Raw genomic sequence first — 18,354 nt, forward strand, 5'->3', positions numbered from 1 at the left:
GGTTTTCTTAGAATCCTGATTAAATTGTCCCCGTCTCAAAAAACTACTTGGTGTAGGCGCTCACGTAATGGTCCGGGTAGTGAAACTTACATTTAAACTCCAGTACAGTACTATAAATTTATATAGAGTTACCCTAACATACCAGTGAAAGCTAACCGCAAGCAAAATGCAGTGAAGCTAACCTCGAGCAAATTATAGACACTCACGTAATGGTCCGCGCAATTACCAAATATGATAAGTAGTGCCTACACCAAGTAGTGCCTACACCTTGTAGTTTTCCAAACGCGGAAATTCTTATCACACCTATATTTTGAACTGCCTTCCTCGGTAAAAATGTCCAAGTTAGGGCTTTTAAGCGCAGCATTCTCAGCAGTCCTTGGCAAAGAAGTGGTACTACAGGAAGGTGGGGCGACGTCTTCATCAATCCATGATATTTTTAAACAAACATACATGATGAAACCGCCGGGATTCAGACCGCCTTCCCCAAAACCTGTACATGAGACGTTTCCAATTTTTGTGAAAGGCTTCTTTGGATTTGATGATACACTCACTTTACAGGTGACAGAGGGGCATTCTGTGTTACAAATGAAACTTCAAATTCAGGACAAAGTACAGATAGCGCTGGGACAGTTTGACCTACTATTTGATAATAAGCGTCTTGATGACGATCGAACTGTCAAAGACTACGGATTACAGCCCAAAAGCACCATTTACTTGGCGCTTCGCCTTAAAGGGGGTGGAGGTCCGCTCACAGTAAGCACAGACGAGCTTGCTCCTGAGTTCGATTACGACTTCACTTATGTCAGAGATGATGGTAAACGATACGTGAGAGGGGTTTCGAGTACAAGCGACCGTACGGTTGGAAGCGATTTGCGGTCAGGGCTCATGGAAGGTACGAAAACGACGAATGGCTTGGCCCTGATGGCATCCGAACGCGCCAAGCAAGCGGAGAATGGCCTGTGTCTTATCACGGAACGGATATGAAAAGCGCAGAGAAGATCGTGGAGGAGGGCTATAAACCTGGGCCAAGAGCTAAGTTTGGTATTGGCATCTACACAAGTCCAAGCCTTGAAATGGTTGAAAGGTTGTATGCGAAGGAATTCTCTTACCAAGGGAAAACGTACAAAATTGCTTTTCAGAATCGAGTTAATCCTGATCCTAATGGTCACCTTAAAATCATCAGTGCTTCGCAAACTGGAGTAGGAGCTGATTATTGGCTGTCTCCAAAAGATAATGACGATGTGCGCGCATATGGAATTCTTATCCGACAACCAGACGACACATGCACCTTGCTGTGAGTGCACGCATGTAGTGGGAGAGAGAGCCAGGATAAGACTAAAATTTCCGCTTTTCATACAGTTTCAGATTTCAGATTTAGACTTTGCCCCTTCGAGAAACACCATAAAATTCCACCGCCATCTTTTAGCTATTTATGTACCTAAGCGCAATCTTAGTTTCCCAATGGATCAGAAATTGATCATTTCAGTCTATGATCTATATTGTTACGGTTATAGATCTCTCTCGGTATCTGCGCCAACTCTGTGGAACTCCTTAGCTTTCCGAAGAATATACGATTACGTGAGCCCTTAGATTGTTTTACAAATCAGTTGAAGACGCGACTTTTTTTCGAAAGGCGTACATTAATTTTGTATAGCTTTAAGACTTAATGTTGTAGTATTTTATTATGTAGAATTAGAATAGTCCAAATTTCTTCACATACTCCGACATTAGACTATTTTAAGAACAAGACGCTTTAGGAAGCGTAACTGGGTTGCATTTATGATAGTAAATATTTGAAAATTGGATAAAGGAAATGGTGAATTGTATATACTGCATGGAAACCTAGATATTGCAATGGTATATCTTAGGCCCAGTTCAGACGTCGTGCGTTTGCCGTACCGAACTAAATTGCAATTTGGTTCGACTGTAGCACGGCAAAGAAACAATTCTGATTCAGACGTCGTGCCAGAGTCGAACCAAATTCAGCATTTAGTAATGCCTCGTAGCAATTCTCCTCCTAACTCCCCGTGGGAACGCAATCTCGCCAAAATATATTACTATAATTTATGAATTTTGTTTAGCGTGGCAAAAGCACGACGTCTGAATCACTGCCGTGCCAGAGTCGTGTAGCACGGGAGAGCTTGTCGAACTTAATTGCTTGCCAAACTTAATGCAAAAGTTTGATTCAGACATCGTGCTTCTGCCGTGCTTTTGTCGAACTTAAATCCTGAATTTAGTTCGGCACGGCAGAAGCACGGGTCTGAACTGGGCCTTAGGTTCAGTTATATAATGTTATGCACAGTGAAATTCCTTCAAAATAGAAGACAGAAAAAGTATGAAAGAATCAAGGAAAAGCTGAAGGTTTTGTCAATGTTGATGTGTTAAACTCAAGCATCTACATTTCTCATTGATGTACTTGTTTTTTAGGCAAAATGACTGCCTCCATTGTAAATGTGGAATTTTAAGGCATATAACGATTTTACATAAGAGTCTGTATACGAGTCTAGCGGCCCATCAGGATTGTGGTTATATCTGGTTTACTTCTGTGGCATGGAGCAACCAGGAGCATTTCTACTCCCCTGCCGCCCTGGATGGGATGCTAGTCCGCAGTCTAAACTGTGGCTAAGTTGCTTCGCTGTTTAAGGATTAAGCGAAACAGTATTCAGCGTCAAATATTAAGTGTCACTGTCAGTAAGGACCAGGCAGGGTCCACGGATCGAGGTCGGCCGATTCCCTCCAAACTTTCAGCATTTTTCCTCTTTCAGATAAGATAACGACCGGTGGTATTTTTAGTAAAATAAAATAAATTCCGTAGAATTTAGACCACCCCCTAGTTTTTGGTGTTATTTTGGCCACGTGAGACGGGAAATTTGGGTAAACTTCCATGAATGATTTTACGTTTTTCGCATCAGCCTTTTCATTTATACGAACTGTACATACTTCCCAGCCTATAAACAGCTCATGTCTCCAATATAAACGAATTTGGTTAAAAATAACTCACTTTGGAGTGGTTCCAAATATCATCACTTAGAGGCTATAGTAAATAAGAAGAATTTTGGCAATTTTTAAAGCTGGTTTTCTCTAAAGTGCGGCAGTTTATTTCCAGATCAAAACTAGTTTTTATTAGTCTGTCTTTAAGTCTTTAAAAATACGCAAACTCTCATTTGGCAAGTTAAAATCCTGTCGCGTGAGCTTTCTCGCGACTTTAACCTAATTTCCCAATTTGCATAATTGTAGTTTTTCCGGGAAAAATTTCCTCTTAATTTGCGACATGTTAGAGCCGTTTATTGGCTTTTTTACTATGACTAAGAGAAAAATATAACTTTTTGAGATAAGTGGCTATACTTCAACCGCGTATTTTGTCATTTGGTGGGTCAAAATCCCCTCCCGTAAGCTTTCTTCAAATTTGACTAATTTGCATGTTGTCGATTTTTGCCCGGAAAACTTGGCGTATTTGTTGATATTACATACAAGCGATGATGACCCTACACCTAATGAAACAAATTTTCTTTAAGTTCTTGTTTTTGAAACTATTGTTGTTTCGATCTTGCAGACGTTGACAGTCCACAACGAACATGACAGTTCGCGAATCGAATTCTGTCATTTTAATAACCACGGATATGCAAATTAGTATGCCAGACAAACTCAAGATTGTGTTTTGTAAGTTAGTGAACAGTTTTGGAGACTACCAGAGTTATTTTTTTCACCACATGTGATGGAAGGCAAACAAGTTGCCGAAATGACAGTCAATTCGGTGGAAGAGGAAATGTAATTCGAACATTAAGTAACATGGCTGTGCAAATTATTGAGTCGAAACTTAATACACTGTTACGTAATAGATTCCTGGCTGGGAAAGTGACAAAACGTTGCTAAAGCTGATCAATCCGTGCTTATTGCTGCTGAAATCTTCCTCCTATTTCTTTAAGCGCAGCTTTTTCGTCGATGAAGAAACCCCAGATTGGTTTTATCCATGATAGCATTTAAGCATGGCAACGGACAGCTGGCGTTTAGCAATACGTAAAAATCCTTGCAGTTTTCGTTTTACTGTGTTTACCATAGCATTCATTCAGTTTTCAGTCTTATATTGTTTACAATTTTACAAGTATTTATAAACCCTGTAATGTAAGGGTCCCTGCACCTACCTAAAAGGCCCCAATAGAGAAGATGTGGGTAGAAGCAAAGAGATCCTCCCTACTAAAACCATGTGACTTTATTTTTGAAAACATGCGCAACTCTCAGAAAATTTTTCAATGGCCTCGAAGAAAGTCTTTTTCTTGACAGCGGTCCACTTGTCGCCAAGTGTAGCTGATTGCAGATTTCTTTCAGAACTGCCAGTTGACTGAGTGAGTCAAGGTTCTTGTTCTTTACAAGTTCGCAGATATTGCTAACACCCACGATGATTGGATGGCTTGGCTTACCCATATCATCCATCAACAAACTTCTAAGGGTGTCAAGGGCCATTTCCTACTCTGCGGCCTCGATGTCTTCCTCAGGGATTTCCTCCGCATCAATACCCCTATGACGCAGCGCCGCTGTCTGACGTGAAAACAGGCTACTGATTTGCTGCGCAGTCCTCCACTCTTCGGGCTTAAACGTGAGCTCTCCGTCTTCATTTCTGAGGGTCTTCATCTCCCTCGCTACCTGCAGAGGATCGGCCTAGTTTCCAGTTCTTGCACCCTCTTCAAATTTCTTCATCAAGAAGGCCTTGACGTTATCAGTCATTCTGGTGGGTCGTTTTGTTATCTTCAGAGCCCACCCCAATGGTCTAGGGTCATATCCTCTGACAGCGCTGCCACTATCCTCACCTTGCGATGAGGTTGATGGCACATCCGGAGTAAACGTCACCCCTGTCGTAATTCCCGCCCATTTCCTCCTAACGCGGTCATACATGGACTCGCAGTCCACCTCAAGACGGAGCTTGCCCGTATCCATATGGTTGTCTGCCTCTGCTTGGGTCTTGAACGTGAGGACGCATCCAGTCTCTTGGCAAGAGTAGATCTCGGACTGGTGCCTGACGCTCTCACCCACACTTCCCCTGTGTGTAGCTTGACCAAATGGCTTTATCACCCTTAGCCCAGTATCTCCTTGTGGTGTAACTCCAAGACCACTATAGGGGATGAGGCGTCCAGGGCCGATGTCGTACGCTTTCCACAGACGGATGCCACACTCCTCATACTGGAAATTGTTCAACACGCTAATACCTGGTATCTTGCTATCTTTGTTTCTCTCCCTGGTCGTGTGCACCTCGACCACCGCTGCTCTGCACCCTTTGACACCACCATGGGATTCTAGTGCTGTTTTCATATCCTCAGCAGTGACGACGTCGTGCCTCTCGTTAACCCAGCGCTGTATGTGTGCCTTCATAGCAGCAGTCTTCCTATCGCAGATGTCCTTACCAGCCTGCGGCTCTGAGAAATCATATCGCATTGGCCTGACACCGGTTCTCACCCCCACTTCTCTAAGACTTAGCAACAGATGCCCATTGTGGTAACATCCAGCGTTATCTGATCGGAGGTAGGCTGTTGGCACAACTGGATACTCTTGTTTGACTTTGTGCAGCAAGTCCTCTATGATTGAAAGAACGGCAAAGCCATTTTGGGAGCAGTTGTTGAAAATGTGTACAAAACACTCGACTTTATGCTTGCTTTCCACTGTTGCTCTAGTGATTACTGCGCTGATATGCCAGCTTCTTCCCCTCTTGCCAAAAAAATCAGTCAGCACAGGCAGAGACTTCATCGCCCAGTCCATTATGACAAGACACGAGTTCTCGTCTAACTTCTGGAGGATATGTTGCTTGGCTTCGTCCTGGTTACTTGACCGTAGCAAGTGAGCCTTCCAAGCCTGTATGTTGCGCACACACTCTGTGTACTCAAACGTCAGCCTACCCCTCACCTCTTCTGTCATGTCCGCTTTGTCTTGCATCCCTGCCACCTCTCTCAGTACTCCTCCCAGACTCTCACAGCGCTCACATTCGTAGCAGTGTTGGTGATCACATTCGCTCCTAAACTCCCATGCACTACTGTCACTTAGTGCATGGACCGTGCAGTGATCACCGCAATGTTCACCTCGTCCGATATGTGTCTTGAAATCATTCGTCAAGTACCTTTTTCCATCCTTTAGTAATTTCTGAGTGGCAGTCACGCTGATGCCCTGATCTGCTAAGCCCTCCAACATCAAAAATACCTGGTCAAATGCCTCTGTACCCTCTGCAGTGGTGTTGTCAAGTCCCTGAAGGGATTTCTGCATAGAGGCCGAACACACCTCAATCATTCGGTAGAGAGAACGCTGGCTCGCTGGCTCGAACTCTTGTTCTTTACAATAGTCTAAATATTGTCTGATGATGCGTGAAGGGATGACAGTCCTAATGACCGCCTGTATGATAATCTTCTCTCCCGAGTCAAGCTTGAAAGTTTTGGTCCCTAAAGCCACGTCCTGGACAAATTCTGGTCTTGAGATATATTCAATGAAATCATCCACCTTTTCGTGCTCAATTCTTGTACGGAAACTAGGAATCTCGGGGAGTGGTTGGCCTTTTCCGGCTTCTGTTGCATGCTGGTGAGCTTGATCAATGCGCCATTTGGAGAGCCCAGGGATCATCTCTTGAAGCTCAGCTCTTGAAAAGTCGTCTGCATAGAGGGAAAGGATCTGTCGCTTTGTTTGCCAATGACCTGCTTGCCCATAGGCCTTGACTAAAATGTCGACAAGACCAGAGTTGGGATCAAAACGCTTGCGCTTTCCTTGGTTGTCTCTGTTTGGATCCAAAAGTACCTCCGTTTGTAACGCCTTCCAAACCAGTTCTTCTTGGCCGGGAGTGATGACAGACAATGAGGTCGCTATAGTCTCTATAGCTTTGCGGATGTAATATCGCTGCTGGGTGTCAGAGACGTCGTCCCAGGTCGTGCTCAGGGTGGACATTACAGGGCTGTACCGGCCACCTGAGATGCTGTGGACAGCTTCGTTTAATTTCTGCCGTTTGCTGTTTTGTTCCTCCATCTCGTCAACCCATATGCTAATCTCTTCTTCTGGTATCGAGGCTTGGGACAAATGGGACTGCAAAGAGACTGTTTCTGACCCCTCACCAGTACTTGAGACCTCTGCACACACCGTGGCTGGCATTGTGCTCTCCTCACAAACAGTAATGACACAGAAAGTGGCGGAGTCAGACTCCTCGATATCGACTCCAATCCCCAAGGTGTCTGAGTAAGGATCCTGAAGCGTAATCAAATGGATTAGCAAATTATGAGCAAGATTATTAGCAATTCCACAAAGATCTCCAATACATGTAACTGTGGAAGCTCTGTATGTGTTTCCTAGCCGATGCCAAAGGGCGCCCTCGCATTTTTGTTCTTGTTGGTGTCTTCAAGCACTGGTCATTATTTAAGAGCGGTTGAATTTTAGTTAGGGCCGGGACCAAGTTGCCATTCAGAAACCGTTCTCGACGCGTGATCGGAAAACTCGGATAAACCGCTATCTTTATAACTAGGTCCACAGCCTCTCGGAAATCGACCACGCCTAAACGATTCAAAACGGACACCCATTGAAGAAAAGAAAGGAAAACCAACAAAGATACCTTTTATTCATGTTGCCAGTCGTTACAGATATCAGGGCACCTGTGGGGCGCATCAAAAAATCCTCTGAGTACTAAGCTATGAATGGGCAATGTGTAGTAGCTTACCTGCTCTCCAGACATGAAACAGCGAGCCTTACGGGATTTGTAGTGTGCTCCGTGGCAGTTGGAACACACAGCTGTCAATAAAAATGATAATGATAAATAGATTAACAATACTGACCACAATCACCATCACGATCACCATCAACGTGAGTCACCCTTACCGTCACCGTAACCATCGTCATCATGGTCATCGTCATCGTCATCGTACCCAGCTTAACTAAGGATGGCTGCCCAGTCTTATTAGCCCATTAAGGTTATTTCGGGCAGCCATGTACTCTTTTTATTTTAACTTAGTTTTGTTCATTTAATTTCTAGCTGAGTGCAAATAAAGTTGTTGTTGTTGTTGTCAATCTGGTTTGTGCACTTACGTAACACCAAATCAAAGTGCTGTAATTTCCTTTCATGACAGCCAAAGGAAGGAAGGCGCGTGAAATAATGGGCGGTGGGCGTCCCTTGCAGTCCCATCCACCTTCCCATTCCCTCCAGGCCCCCTCCTGGTTCCCCTCCTCCCCATTCTCTCCCATTTGAAGTCATTTTGCAGGCAGGGTGCCTGATTAGCAAATTACCACGTCAGTCCACCTCGAAGTACTACCATAACGCCCCACCCCCTCCCTCCCTTTTTTCCGAAAAAGTTATAAGGATATCAGACAATATAACAGAATCGAGCAATGCCTTTGTTTATTTAAAAGAGTCGACTAAAAGCTAAAAGCTCATTCAAACACAAAAAAACAATGGCATGGGTTACGTCTGGCTTCCTCCTCTTGGCATATTCCAATAAAAATTAAAATTTATGTACTGACCATATGAACAAGCGCAAATTAAAATACGCACCTTCGAAATAAAGTTTTCGTTTGTACTTACCAGTCAAGCCCACCCCGTAATTCTGAGGATTATGGCTGCGGTCTGGCTGCACTCAGTTTGAACTTACCCGAGCCGATGGGAACTGTGGCATGGTGAAATTGATAAATTTCTTCCGACAAGGTGGCGTTTACGCGGCGCGGTTTCATTATAGTTTTCCGCGGTCCTCGATGACTTGGATACGAGCATGTGTTGCTCTTTCTGCCGGCCCAGTCTGTAGTTTTTTTTTTTTTCCCTATGTCTCGGGCATATTGTCATTGATATTTTCTCGTTTTCGGTTGTAACAAAGTATCCAGCTCTATTCAGGATCAGGTCAACCTCATTAACGTTTTCGTCTCCGGTTTGCTGTTGCCTTGAGCTCACTCCCAGGCTTAGTAGATGTGCAGTAATGTCTAGCTTACATGCCAACAGGGGTACAATCTGCGACCCGTGCCCTCCAAACTACAGGCAGAATCAGGAGAACTGAACGAGCAAGTCAAAGTAACATTCATATTGCAAAGAGCAACATCAGCGAATTGGATCAGTGTAAAGAATCGACCACAGCTGTCTGCAGATGATAAGATAAGGAATGGAAAATTATCCTTCCTGACGGTGTACTTCTACCAAAAATCAGAACCGCTCAATATTTCAAAGAGTTTGACAAAATGCTCCGGTGCAGTATACTATGCAAAGCCACTGTACTAATCTGAAAAAGTAATGTGTTGCTCTTAGTCATAAATACGTGAAATGCGTCGCAAATTAGTCAAGCGTGAAATATTTCCGGGAAAAACTACAATTATGCAAATTGGGAAATTAGGTTAAAGTCGTGAGAAAGCTCACGCGACAGGATTTTAATTTGCCAAATGAGAGTTTGCGTATTTTTAAAGACTTTAGGACAGACTAATAAAAAATACTTTTGATCTGGAAATAAACTGCCGCACTTTGGAGAAAACCAGCTTTGAAAATTGCAAAAATTCTTCTTGCTCACGATAGCCACGAATAGATGATATTTGGAAGCGCTCCAAAGTAAGTTATTTTTAGCCAAATTCGTTTATATTGGAGACATGAGCTGTTTATTGGCTGGGAAGTATGTACCGTTCGTATAAATGAATAAGGCTAATGCGAAGTACGTAAAATCATTCATGGAAGCTTACCCAAATTTCCCGTCTCACGTGACCAAAATAGCACCAAAAACTAGGGGGTGGTCTAAATTCTATGAAATTTATTTTATTTTACTAAACATACCACCGGTCGTTATCTTATCTGATAGGGACAAAATGCTGAGAGTTTGGAGGGAATCGGCCGACCTCGATCCGTGGACCCTGCCTGGTCCCTAGTGACAATGACACTTAAAATACTGTTTAATGTTTCAAGCCTAAATGATAAGTTTTAGCTCCCAAAGTTTCATTGAGTCTTACATTAAGTTCCCGAAGTTACGTTCCATTAAGTCCTAAAGTTCTTGACTGAAACACCTGGAGAAAAAATTCTTATAGAGCCGCAGCCTAGAAAGGCCGCCAAGCTGCTCTGCTGCTTCAGGGATCAAGCCAAACAATATTTGTCATCTAAGGTTTAAATGAATGCTAGATCTTTAAGGCCTCAGTTTTAATTTAGTTTTAATTCCCAGTGAAATATCGAAAGAAAGCATATCTTCCATAACTGTCCAAATTATCTGGTCTTCGTTTATTCATGCAGTGATCATTGACCGTAATGATCATAATGATCTCTAATCATTAAGCGAACGTCGACTTCAAGGTGCGATTGCCTCAAGTCCGGTTCAAACTTCGCATTTCACATGTGCCGAATTTAATTCGAGCATCAAATACATGTGAAATACGACGTTTGAATCAGTTAAATTCGGCAGTTTCGAATTTGCCGAATCTGAGACTGAAACAGTCGAAGATTCAACTTAGGCTCCACATTTGATTCAGACGTCGCATTTCACATGTGCCAAATATAATGCTTAAATTATAGTAAATTGTTATGATTCATTTGTTACCCATTATTACACTGGGGATATTCTGGCGGCGAACAGAGTTCAATTTGGCAGCATTATATTCGACGTCTGAATCAAATATCGTATTTAAGTCGATCAAAATAAGAATTAAATTCGGCACATGTGAAATGCGACGTTTGAACTGGGCCTAAAACAAACAGGTGTCGTTTTCCTATTTTACAGCTCAAAACACCTTTGAAAGAAGCAACAAGTTTTCCAGTAAGCCGAGATCGCAAAGGAAACCATATTCCTTAATTCACAGGACTGCTTCACAATTCTACTTCCTAAGTTAAAAATCAAAACTGCGCAACTATCTTTAATTAGTATATACCACACAAGTGAATAGTACTTTTCGCGCACGCTGATTGGCTAGCTCGGGGGTGTGTAGCCAAGTACTACTCACCTCCGAGCAGCCGAAGAAAAACAAAATGGCTTTCCGTTTCAAATAAAGTTACTCTTAAACAAATAAGGTTACTCTTTGGTCCACTAGTTATTCAGCTTGTGTGGTATATACTAAAACAATTATTCACCTGAGTGTCGGTGAAAGTGGTGGATAATTGTTAATTATTTTTTTCTCAAGCATCTGAGCGGGCCGGATTCCTAAATCCTCGAATTTGATTGGCTAATCTTACGCACGTGACCGGTCCAGCTTTTTACGATACGGCCCACGGGCCGGATTTTTTTCCCGCTGCCTAAATTTTGCTTCTAAAAGTTAGCCGTAGTCGTCAATCTTTTGCCCTTTTTACACATCCATCGACGATTAGTCAACGCAAGTTTATCTCTGTTCACTTTAAAATGGCAAGGAAAGTCACTGTAAGAAAATTCAATTGAGTGTTTTGAAGTTGTGAGAGTTTGCTTTATAATTGTTTGTAGCTTGGCGCAGTAATGGCGCGTAATCCTGTGTTTCTCTCGCCGTAAGATTTGAGTCAATTTCAGTCGAGTTTACCTCTCTGATCGTTACTGTATTTAGAAGAATCTCTATGGAATACACTTAACGAATATGTGAATTTCTTCGCTTTCTGCTATTCAATTTACGGTAGAAAAGGGACGATGCGATTTTAAAAGCAACGACTGACAGAAATTGTTTTTGTAGTAACTTCGCACGAAATTTCACACCGCAAAAAAAACTTTGGAGAACTTAACTGGTGAAATAAATGCAACTAACACAAAGTAGTTCGAAAAAAATCTGTTTTTTAATACATCTTTCTTTTTCTACTATCTGAGTTACTCGCTCGTTGCCAAGATCTTTTTCAAATCGTTAGCAGACGGCGCGCAAGCCGATTCAATGACAAGAGTTGCGTAAACAAACCCATTTGTAATCTATAAAACCAATTTACTGCAGGAAAAAAAAATAAACATGTTATTTGCCAGCAAATTCCACAATTCCGTAAATTCCACAAAAATGGTCTAATCTCGTCAAAATTGCCTCATGGCAGCCGTCAATAACTCTTCTTCCCATTCGCTTTCTCCCAAGGTTCCAAAGTTTATCTTAACCGCCTGAGAATCGCTGGTTTTCCAGCTGTTGCTTTCCATTTCTGCTCCATCTCCATCCGTAACCGATTATATTGGGCACAGGATTTGAATTTCTAGCTTAACGACCTCGCCATCGTGACAAAGTTGCCTCCAACCGTCGGGAGGCACGGAGCATTGGTCAGTTACTCGTTGCCATCTCTCGCTGCAGTTAACAGTGCTTTTAGGCGCTAAATTCATCTGAACATTGTTTGCTTCTTGTACTTTTGCAGTTAACAGCAGTGCTTTTAGGCGCTAATTTTAGTTATACACCGCGGCACGGTGCAATTTGCATGATCAAAAAATGTCCCGTGCCTCTCGACGGATAGTAGTAACTTTGTCACGATGGTGCGGTCGCTAAGCTAGAAATTCAAATCCTGTGGCCAAGATAATCGGTTACCGATGGAGATGGAACAGAAATAGAAAACAAGAACTGGAAAACCAGCGATTCTCGGGCGGTTAAGATAAACTTTGGAACCTTGGGAGAAAGCGAATGGGAAGAAGAGTTACCGACGGCTGCCATGAGGCAATTTTGACGAGATTAGACCATTTTTGTGGAATTTACGGAGCTATGAGTGCGGGCCGCCGGGCCAGTGGGTTGCCCAGTGGGTCGCCCGCCTTTCGTTTCTCTTTAGGGGAAGCAAACCGCCAGAAAGTAAAACTCGCTTAAATGGCTCTAAACCACCTTCAGGAGCCTAGAGACATCAAAATAACGCAATGCAAACATAAGGTAAACTATTTTATTCAAATTGGTTTCTACACGTAGCATTTAGAGTAATTTTCGAAGAATTCTCGTACATTGTCTTACAAACGGCTAAAATTGTAACGCAATCGCCGACAGCATAATGTCACATATTAATCGTATTCAACGTCTCGGCCGCCTGTACTATGATATGGGGCAATTTTTCTATTTTAAGAACAAATTGCGCTATCCCGTGCGGCGTACGCGCGTACATGCTGCGAGGATTTTTGCGAATGTAGCGCGAAAAAATGGCGTCCGAAATTCCCGAAACGTTTGATACTTAAGGCCCACAACTCAATACGTTCATGTCTCTTGGAATTTTACTTCAGTATTTTCGTCGCAAGCTGCTCCAGTTTGAGTGAAGTAAGACAGTGTTTAATTTAGTTATGTGCCGCTTTATATCACTGACCAAGTTGTGTTCCGCTGCCTCTTTTAAAAGAGCTCCACATTACTCCACTCTAAGTTTCACCCATGTTGAAGATTAACCGCTTTTCCAAAACACAGCAAAAAACTAGTGGGATATATTTGAATATAGCAGCGTTTCAGGACTTCAAAGTTTCTCTCCTCTTGCCACACTCTTGCGAGGATTTCGCCAAAGTCTCGAAAAGTAAAAAAAATAATTGCAAGTTTTAGTTTCGCCTGAATTGTAAGCAACGCTTGATGTTTTATCAAGGCCCAATAAGTGACAATTAAGTTCCTGTCTGTAGATGCTGCTCAGTTTTGTTTGTGTAAAAATCCAATAAATTGTCTGTTGTCGATGAATATTGCGCCCGCCGATGCGTGTTTTGTACAGTCAGTAAAAAATGACAAATTGGACTTCCCCACTTTCGTGTGAAAACGTACATCGAACTCATTTAATATCTCTAGTTTTATATATGTTTAAGGTTGATAAATGTTTGAGAACATGTCAAAAGCTTAGCTAAAAATATGTGAATACAGCAGAACTAATCCGCAAAATTACGATGACGCTTTCTTTAATCAACTCGAATATCAAAACTTCTTGTCTATTTTATTTTCGCGGTGTAAAATTTCACTATGTTAAAGAAACACTCGTGATGTTAGTAGCCTTTTGGCGTTGGTTAAAATTGTTGCAGCATCTCGGCACCAAAGACAACGAAAGAAATCTTTGTCAAGATTTTTTGACAATTGAAAACACCGACTCGGATTTGAAACTGTACGCGCTGCACTATGCAAATGAGCTACTTAATGTACACGTCAGACTTTCCTCTCAAAAACTTTTGCAAACTCGCCAAACAAACAGAAACAATAAGAAACTATCAAAAACAGGGTTTGGTTAGGATTGTTTGGGAAACTCACAAATTAACCGGATACCAGAGTAAAACGTTTTCTTACATAACTTTTCTTTACAGAACAAACGCCGTAAAAGCTTACGCGTACAACTAGCGCGAGCAGATATTATTCATTCACAGCGCGATATTGAAGTCTTGTTTACGACCCTGAAAAACTCACATTTCCCATTAGCTAAGAGCATAAAACTACATATAAGAGCCCTGGTTCTTATTCCCTGCCTTATTCCCTGCCAGCGCTGCGAAAATCTGCAAGAGAATCTCGGATGGCGAGACATCAGGATGGCGCAATTTGTTCTAAAAATAGAAAAATTGTCCCATATCATAGGTGCGCGCGGATCCCAAGACTTACGGTCTCCGTTCCCGATTATGGCTCCTGATGTTTCCCACTTTTACCTTACCTGGTTTGCACATCGTATAAAAAATAGGTGTAAAAGAATGTGACTCGGCATATTTCAAAGAACTACACCAGAATTGCAAAGATTCATTTAATGAATAACAACATATAATAACACTCAAGATCTGTAGTGTCAACTAGCACTTGTAATAACAATAAAAGCACTCAAGCTCCTCACAGCGGGGAGTTTATTCTTTATAAGCGCGGTGGCCAATCGACTTTTTCACCTGTTTGAACTGAATTTGTTATTATTTAATATTAAGCTGCTGCAAAACTTTTATGTAATGTTTAAAAAACGAGAAGCAGGATTTTATCGGATTTTATCGGATTTTATCGGATTTTTATCTAATAAGGAGGAGGTTTTCTCGATATAAAGCCTTTGACCGTGATGAATTATCGACACTTTGATAAGTCAGAGGGCTTATGAATTATTAATGACTGTTTGAACAATATCTTCTGAGGCGAATAAAACAGACATATATAGTCGGTTTTCTTAGAATCCTAAATAAATTGTCCCCATCCCAAAAAGGTACTTGGTGTAGGCACTTACGTAATGGTCCGGGTAGTAAAAATTATATTTAAGCTACAGTAGAGTAATATAAATTAACATAGAGTTACCTTAACATACCAGGAAAGCTAACCGCAAGCAAAATGCAGTGAAGCTACCCTCAAGCAAAATATAGGCACCCACGTAATTGTCCGGGTAGTTACCAAATATGGTAAGTAGTGCCTACATCAAGAAGTGCCTACACAAAAGGAATTATGAATATCGAGCTGGAATTTTAAATGAATAATGAACGACTCGGAAACAAATGCAAGGAATAACGAATAAGCATGATCCAATTTTTCCACTTAATGTTTTCCACTTTTACCTCACCTGGTTTACACATTGTATAAAAAAATGTGTGAAAAAATGTGACTCGGCGTATTTCAAAGAACTACACCAAAATTGCAAAGATTTATTTTATGAATAACAACATATAATAACACTCAAGATCTGCAGCGTCAACTAGCACTTGCAATAACAATACTGAAAAGCACTCACGCTCCCCACAGCGGGGGAGTTTATTCTTTATGAGCGCGGTGACCCATCGAGTTTTTCACCTTTTTGAATTGAGTTTGTTATTGTTTAATATTCAGCTCTTGCAAAACTTTTATGTAATGTTTAAAAAACGAGGAGGATTTTATCGGATTTAAAACCACGAGGGGCAGCCGAGTGGTTTCAGACCTGATGAAACGTATTCTGCGAGTTTTTTGAACGGCTTCAAAAACACTCCACACAAAGCGTGATCCTTTACGAGTCTAAACGGTGGTTCATGGCCTGTTTTTCTTGCATGTTAATAAGTCACCTGCATGTCTTTATAACTGATAAAACACCGCATGCTAATAAGGAGGTCTTATCGCTATAAAGCCATTGACCATGATGAATTATCGACCGTTTGATAGGTCAGTGGGCTTATGAATTATTGAGTGTTTGAACAATATCTATTGAGGCGAATCAAACTGACATATATAGTCGGTTTTCTTAGAATCCTGAATAAATTGTCCTCATCCCAAAAAAGTACTTGGTGTAGGCGCTCACGTAATGGTCCGGGTAGTGAAACTTACATTTAAACTACAGTACAGTACTATAAATTTATATAGAGTTACCCTAACATACCAATCAAAGCTAACCGCAAGCAAAATGCAGTGAAGCTAACCTCTAGCAAACTATAGGCACTCACGTAATGGTCCGAGTAGTTACCAAATATGGTAAGTAGTGCCTACACCAAGTAGTGTCTACACCTTGTAGTTAACCAAACGCGGAGGTTCTTATCACAGCTTTTTTTTTGTACTGCCTTCCTCGGTGGAAATGTCCAAGTTAGGGCTTTTAAGCGCAGCATTCTCAGCAGTCCTTGGCAAAGAAGTGGTGCTACGGGAAGGTGGAGCGAGGCTTTCAATCCATGATGTTTTTAAACAAACATACGCAATGAAACCGCCGGGATTCAGACCGCCTTCCCCAAAACCTGTACATGAGACGTTTCTAATTTTTGTGAGAGCCTTGTGTAATTGTGAGATTGGCCTCATTGGAGCTGGTAATACCCTCACTTTACAGGTGACAGAGGGGCATTCTGTGTTGCAAATGAAACGTCAAATTCAGAAAAAAGTGGGGATAGCACCGGAACAGTTTGACCTACTATTTGGTAATAAGCGTCTTGATGACGATCGAACTGTCAAAGACTACGGATTACAGCCCGGAAGCACCATTTACCTCCGGTATTGCCTTGAGGGGGGTGGAGGTCCGCTCACAGTAAGCACAGACGAGCTTGCTCCTGAGTTCGATTACGACTTCACTGATGTCAAAGATGATGGTAAACAATACACGAGAGGGGGCTTCGAGTACAAGCGACCGTACGGTTGGAAGCGATTTGCGGTCAGGGCTCTTGGAAGGTACGAAAACGACGATTGGCTTGGCCCTGATGGCATCCGGACGAGCCAAGCAAGTGGAGAATGGCCTGTGTCTTATCACGGAACGGATATGGAAAGCGCAGAGAAGATCGTGGAGGAGGGCTATAAACCTGGGCCAACAGCTAGGTTTGGTATTGGCATCTACACAAGTCCAAGCCTTGAAATGGTTGAAAGGTTGTACGCGCAGGAATTCTCTTACGACGAAAAAAAGTTCAAAATTGCTTTTCAGAATCGAGTTAATCCTGATCCTAATGGTCACCTTAAAATCATCAGTGCTTCGCAAACTGAAGTAGGAGATGATTACTGGCTGTCTCCAAAACACGATGATGTGCGCCCATATGGAATTCTTCTACGTGAAGTCCGACAGACCGAGTCGCAGCTAGGGGTCCAATCCAATCCTATCCCTCCAACCCCAGCAGCCCAATCAGCACAGCCCAGCCCGCCAAAGCAAACAGACTATCCATGCTCCTTGCTGTGAGTGCACGCATGTAGCGGGAGAGAGAGCCAGGATAAGATTCAAATTTCCACTTTGCATACGGTTGCAGATTTCACATTTAGATGTTGCCCCTTCGAGAAACACCATAAAATTCTACCGCCAACTTTTAGCTATTTATGTACCTAAGCGCAATCTTAGTTTCCCAGTGGATCAGAAATTGATCATTTCACTCTATGATCTATGCTGTTGCGGTTATAGATCTCTCTCGGTATCCGCGCCAACTCTTTGGAACTCCTTAGCTTTCCGAAAAATATACGATTACGTAAGCCCTTAGCGACGCGACTTATTTTTAAAGGCGTACATTAATTTTGTATAGCTTTATACGTAATGTTGTAGTATTTTATTATGTACAATTAGAATAGTCAAAATTTCTTCAGAAACTCCGACATTAGACTATTTTAAGAACAAGACGCTTTAGGAAGCGTAATTGGGTTGCATTTATGATAGTGAATATTTCAGAAATGGCAAATTGTATATACTGCATGGAAAGCCAGATATTACAATGGTGTATCTTAATAGGTTCAGTTAAATAATGTTATACACAGTGAAATTTCTGCAAAATAGCAGATAGAAAAAATATGAAAGAATCAAGGAAAAGCTGAAGGTTTTGTCAATGTTGACGTGTTAAACTCAAGCAGTTACCTTTCTCATTGATGTACTTGTTGTTTAAGCAAAATGACTGCCTCCATTGTAAATGAGGAATTTTACGGCATATAATGGTTTTACATAAAAGAGTCTGCATACGAGTCAAGCAGCCCATCAGGACTGTGGTTATATCTGGTTTACTTCTGTAGCATAGAGCAACCAGGAGTATTTGTACTCCCCCCCACCCCTCCTGGATGGGATGCTAGTCCAACGTAGGGTTACTCCCAGCGGTAAATTTTGCACTTAAGCCGGCTAACAGTAACATATTTAGAAGAAATAAACTGATCATATCGAGATCTCAATTGCTT

At 41.9% G+C, this 18,354-nt stretch overlaps 1 protein-coding gene and 2 pseudogenes across 1 annotated transcript; 2 read left to right on the top strand and 1 right to left on the bottom strand.

The window, feature by feature from the left end:
• Positions 1-262: 262 nt before the first annotated feature.
• On the top strand, positions 263-2,185 carry LOC149113180 (uncharacterized; annotated as a pseudogene).
• Positions 2,186-4,210: 2,025 nt separating this feature from the next.
• LOC149113181 (uncharacterized) lies at positions 4,211-6,796 on the bottom strand (annotated as a pseudogene).
• A 9,109-nt stretch (positions 6,797-15,905) lies between these two features.
• On the top strand, positions 15,906-18,348 carry LOC149113182 (uncharacterized). Its single transcript, XM_089288013.1, has one exon. It carries the CDS (start codon positions 16,310-16,312, stop codon positions 17,381-17,383), a length of 1,074 nt encoding a protein of 357 aa, XP_089144139.1. The 5' UTR covers positions 15,906-16,309; the 3' UTR covers positions 17,384-18,348.
• Positions 18,349-18,354: the final 6 nt, after the last annotated feature.

The sequence above is a fragment of the Orbicella faveolata genome, unplaced genomic scaffold, assembly GCF_042242905.1.
Source record: "Orbicella faveolata isolate gen_17 unplaced genomic scaffold, um_ofav_v1 contig_15, whole genome shotgun sequence".
NCBI lineage: Eukaryota > Metazoa > Cnidaria > Anthozoa > Scleractinia > Merulinidae > Orbicella > Orbicella faveolata.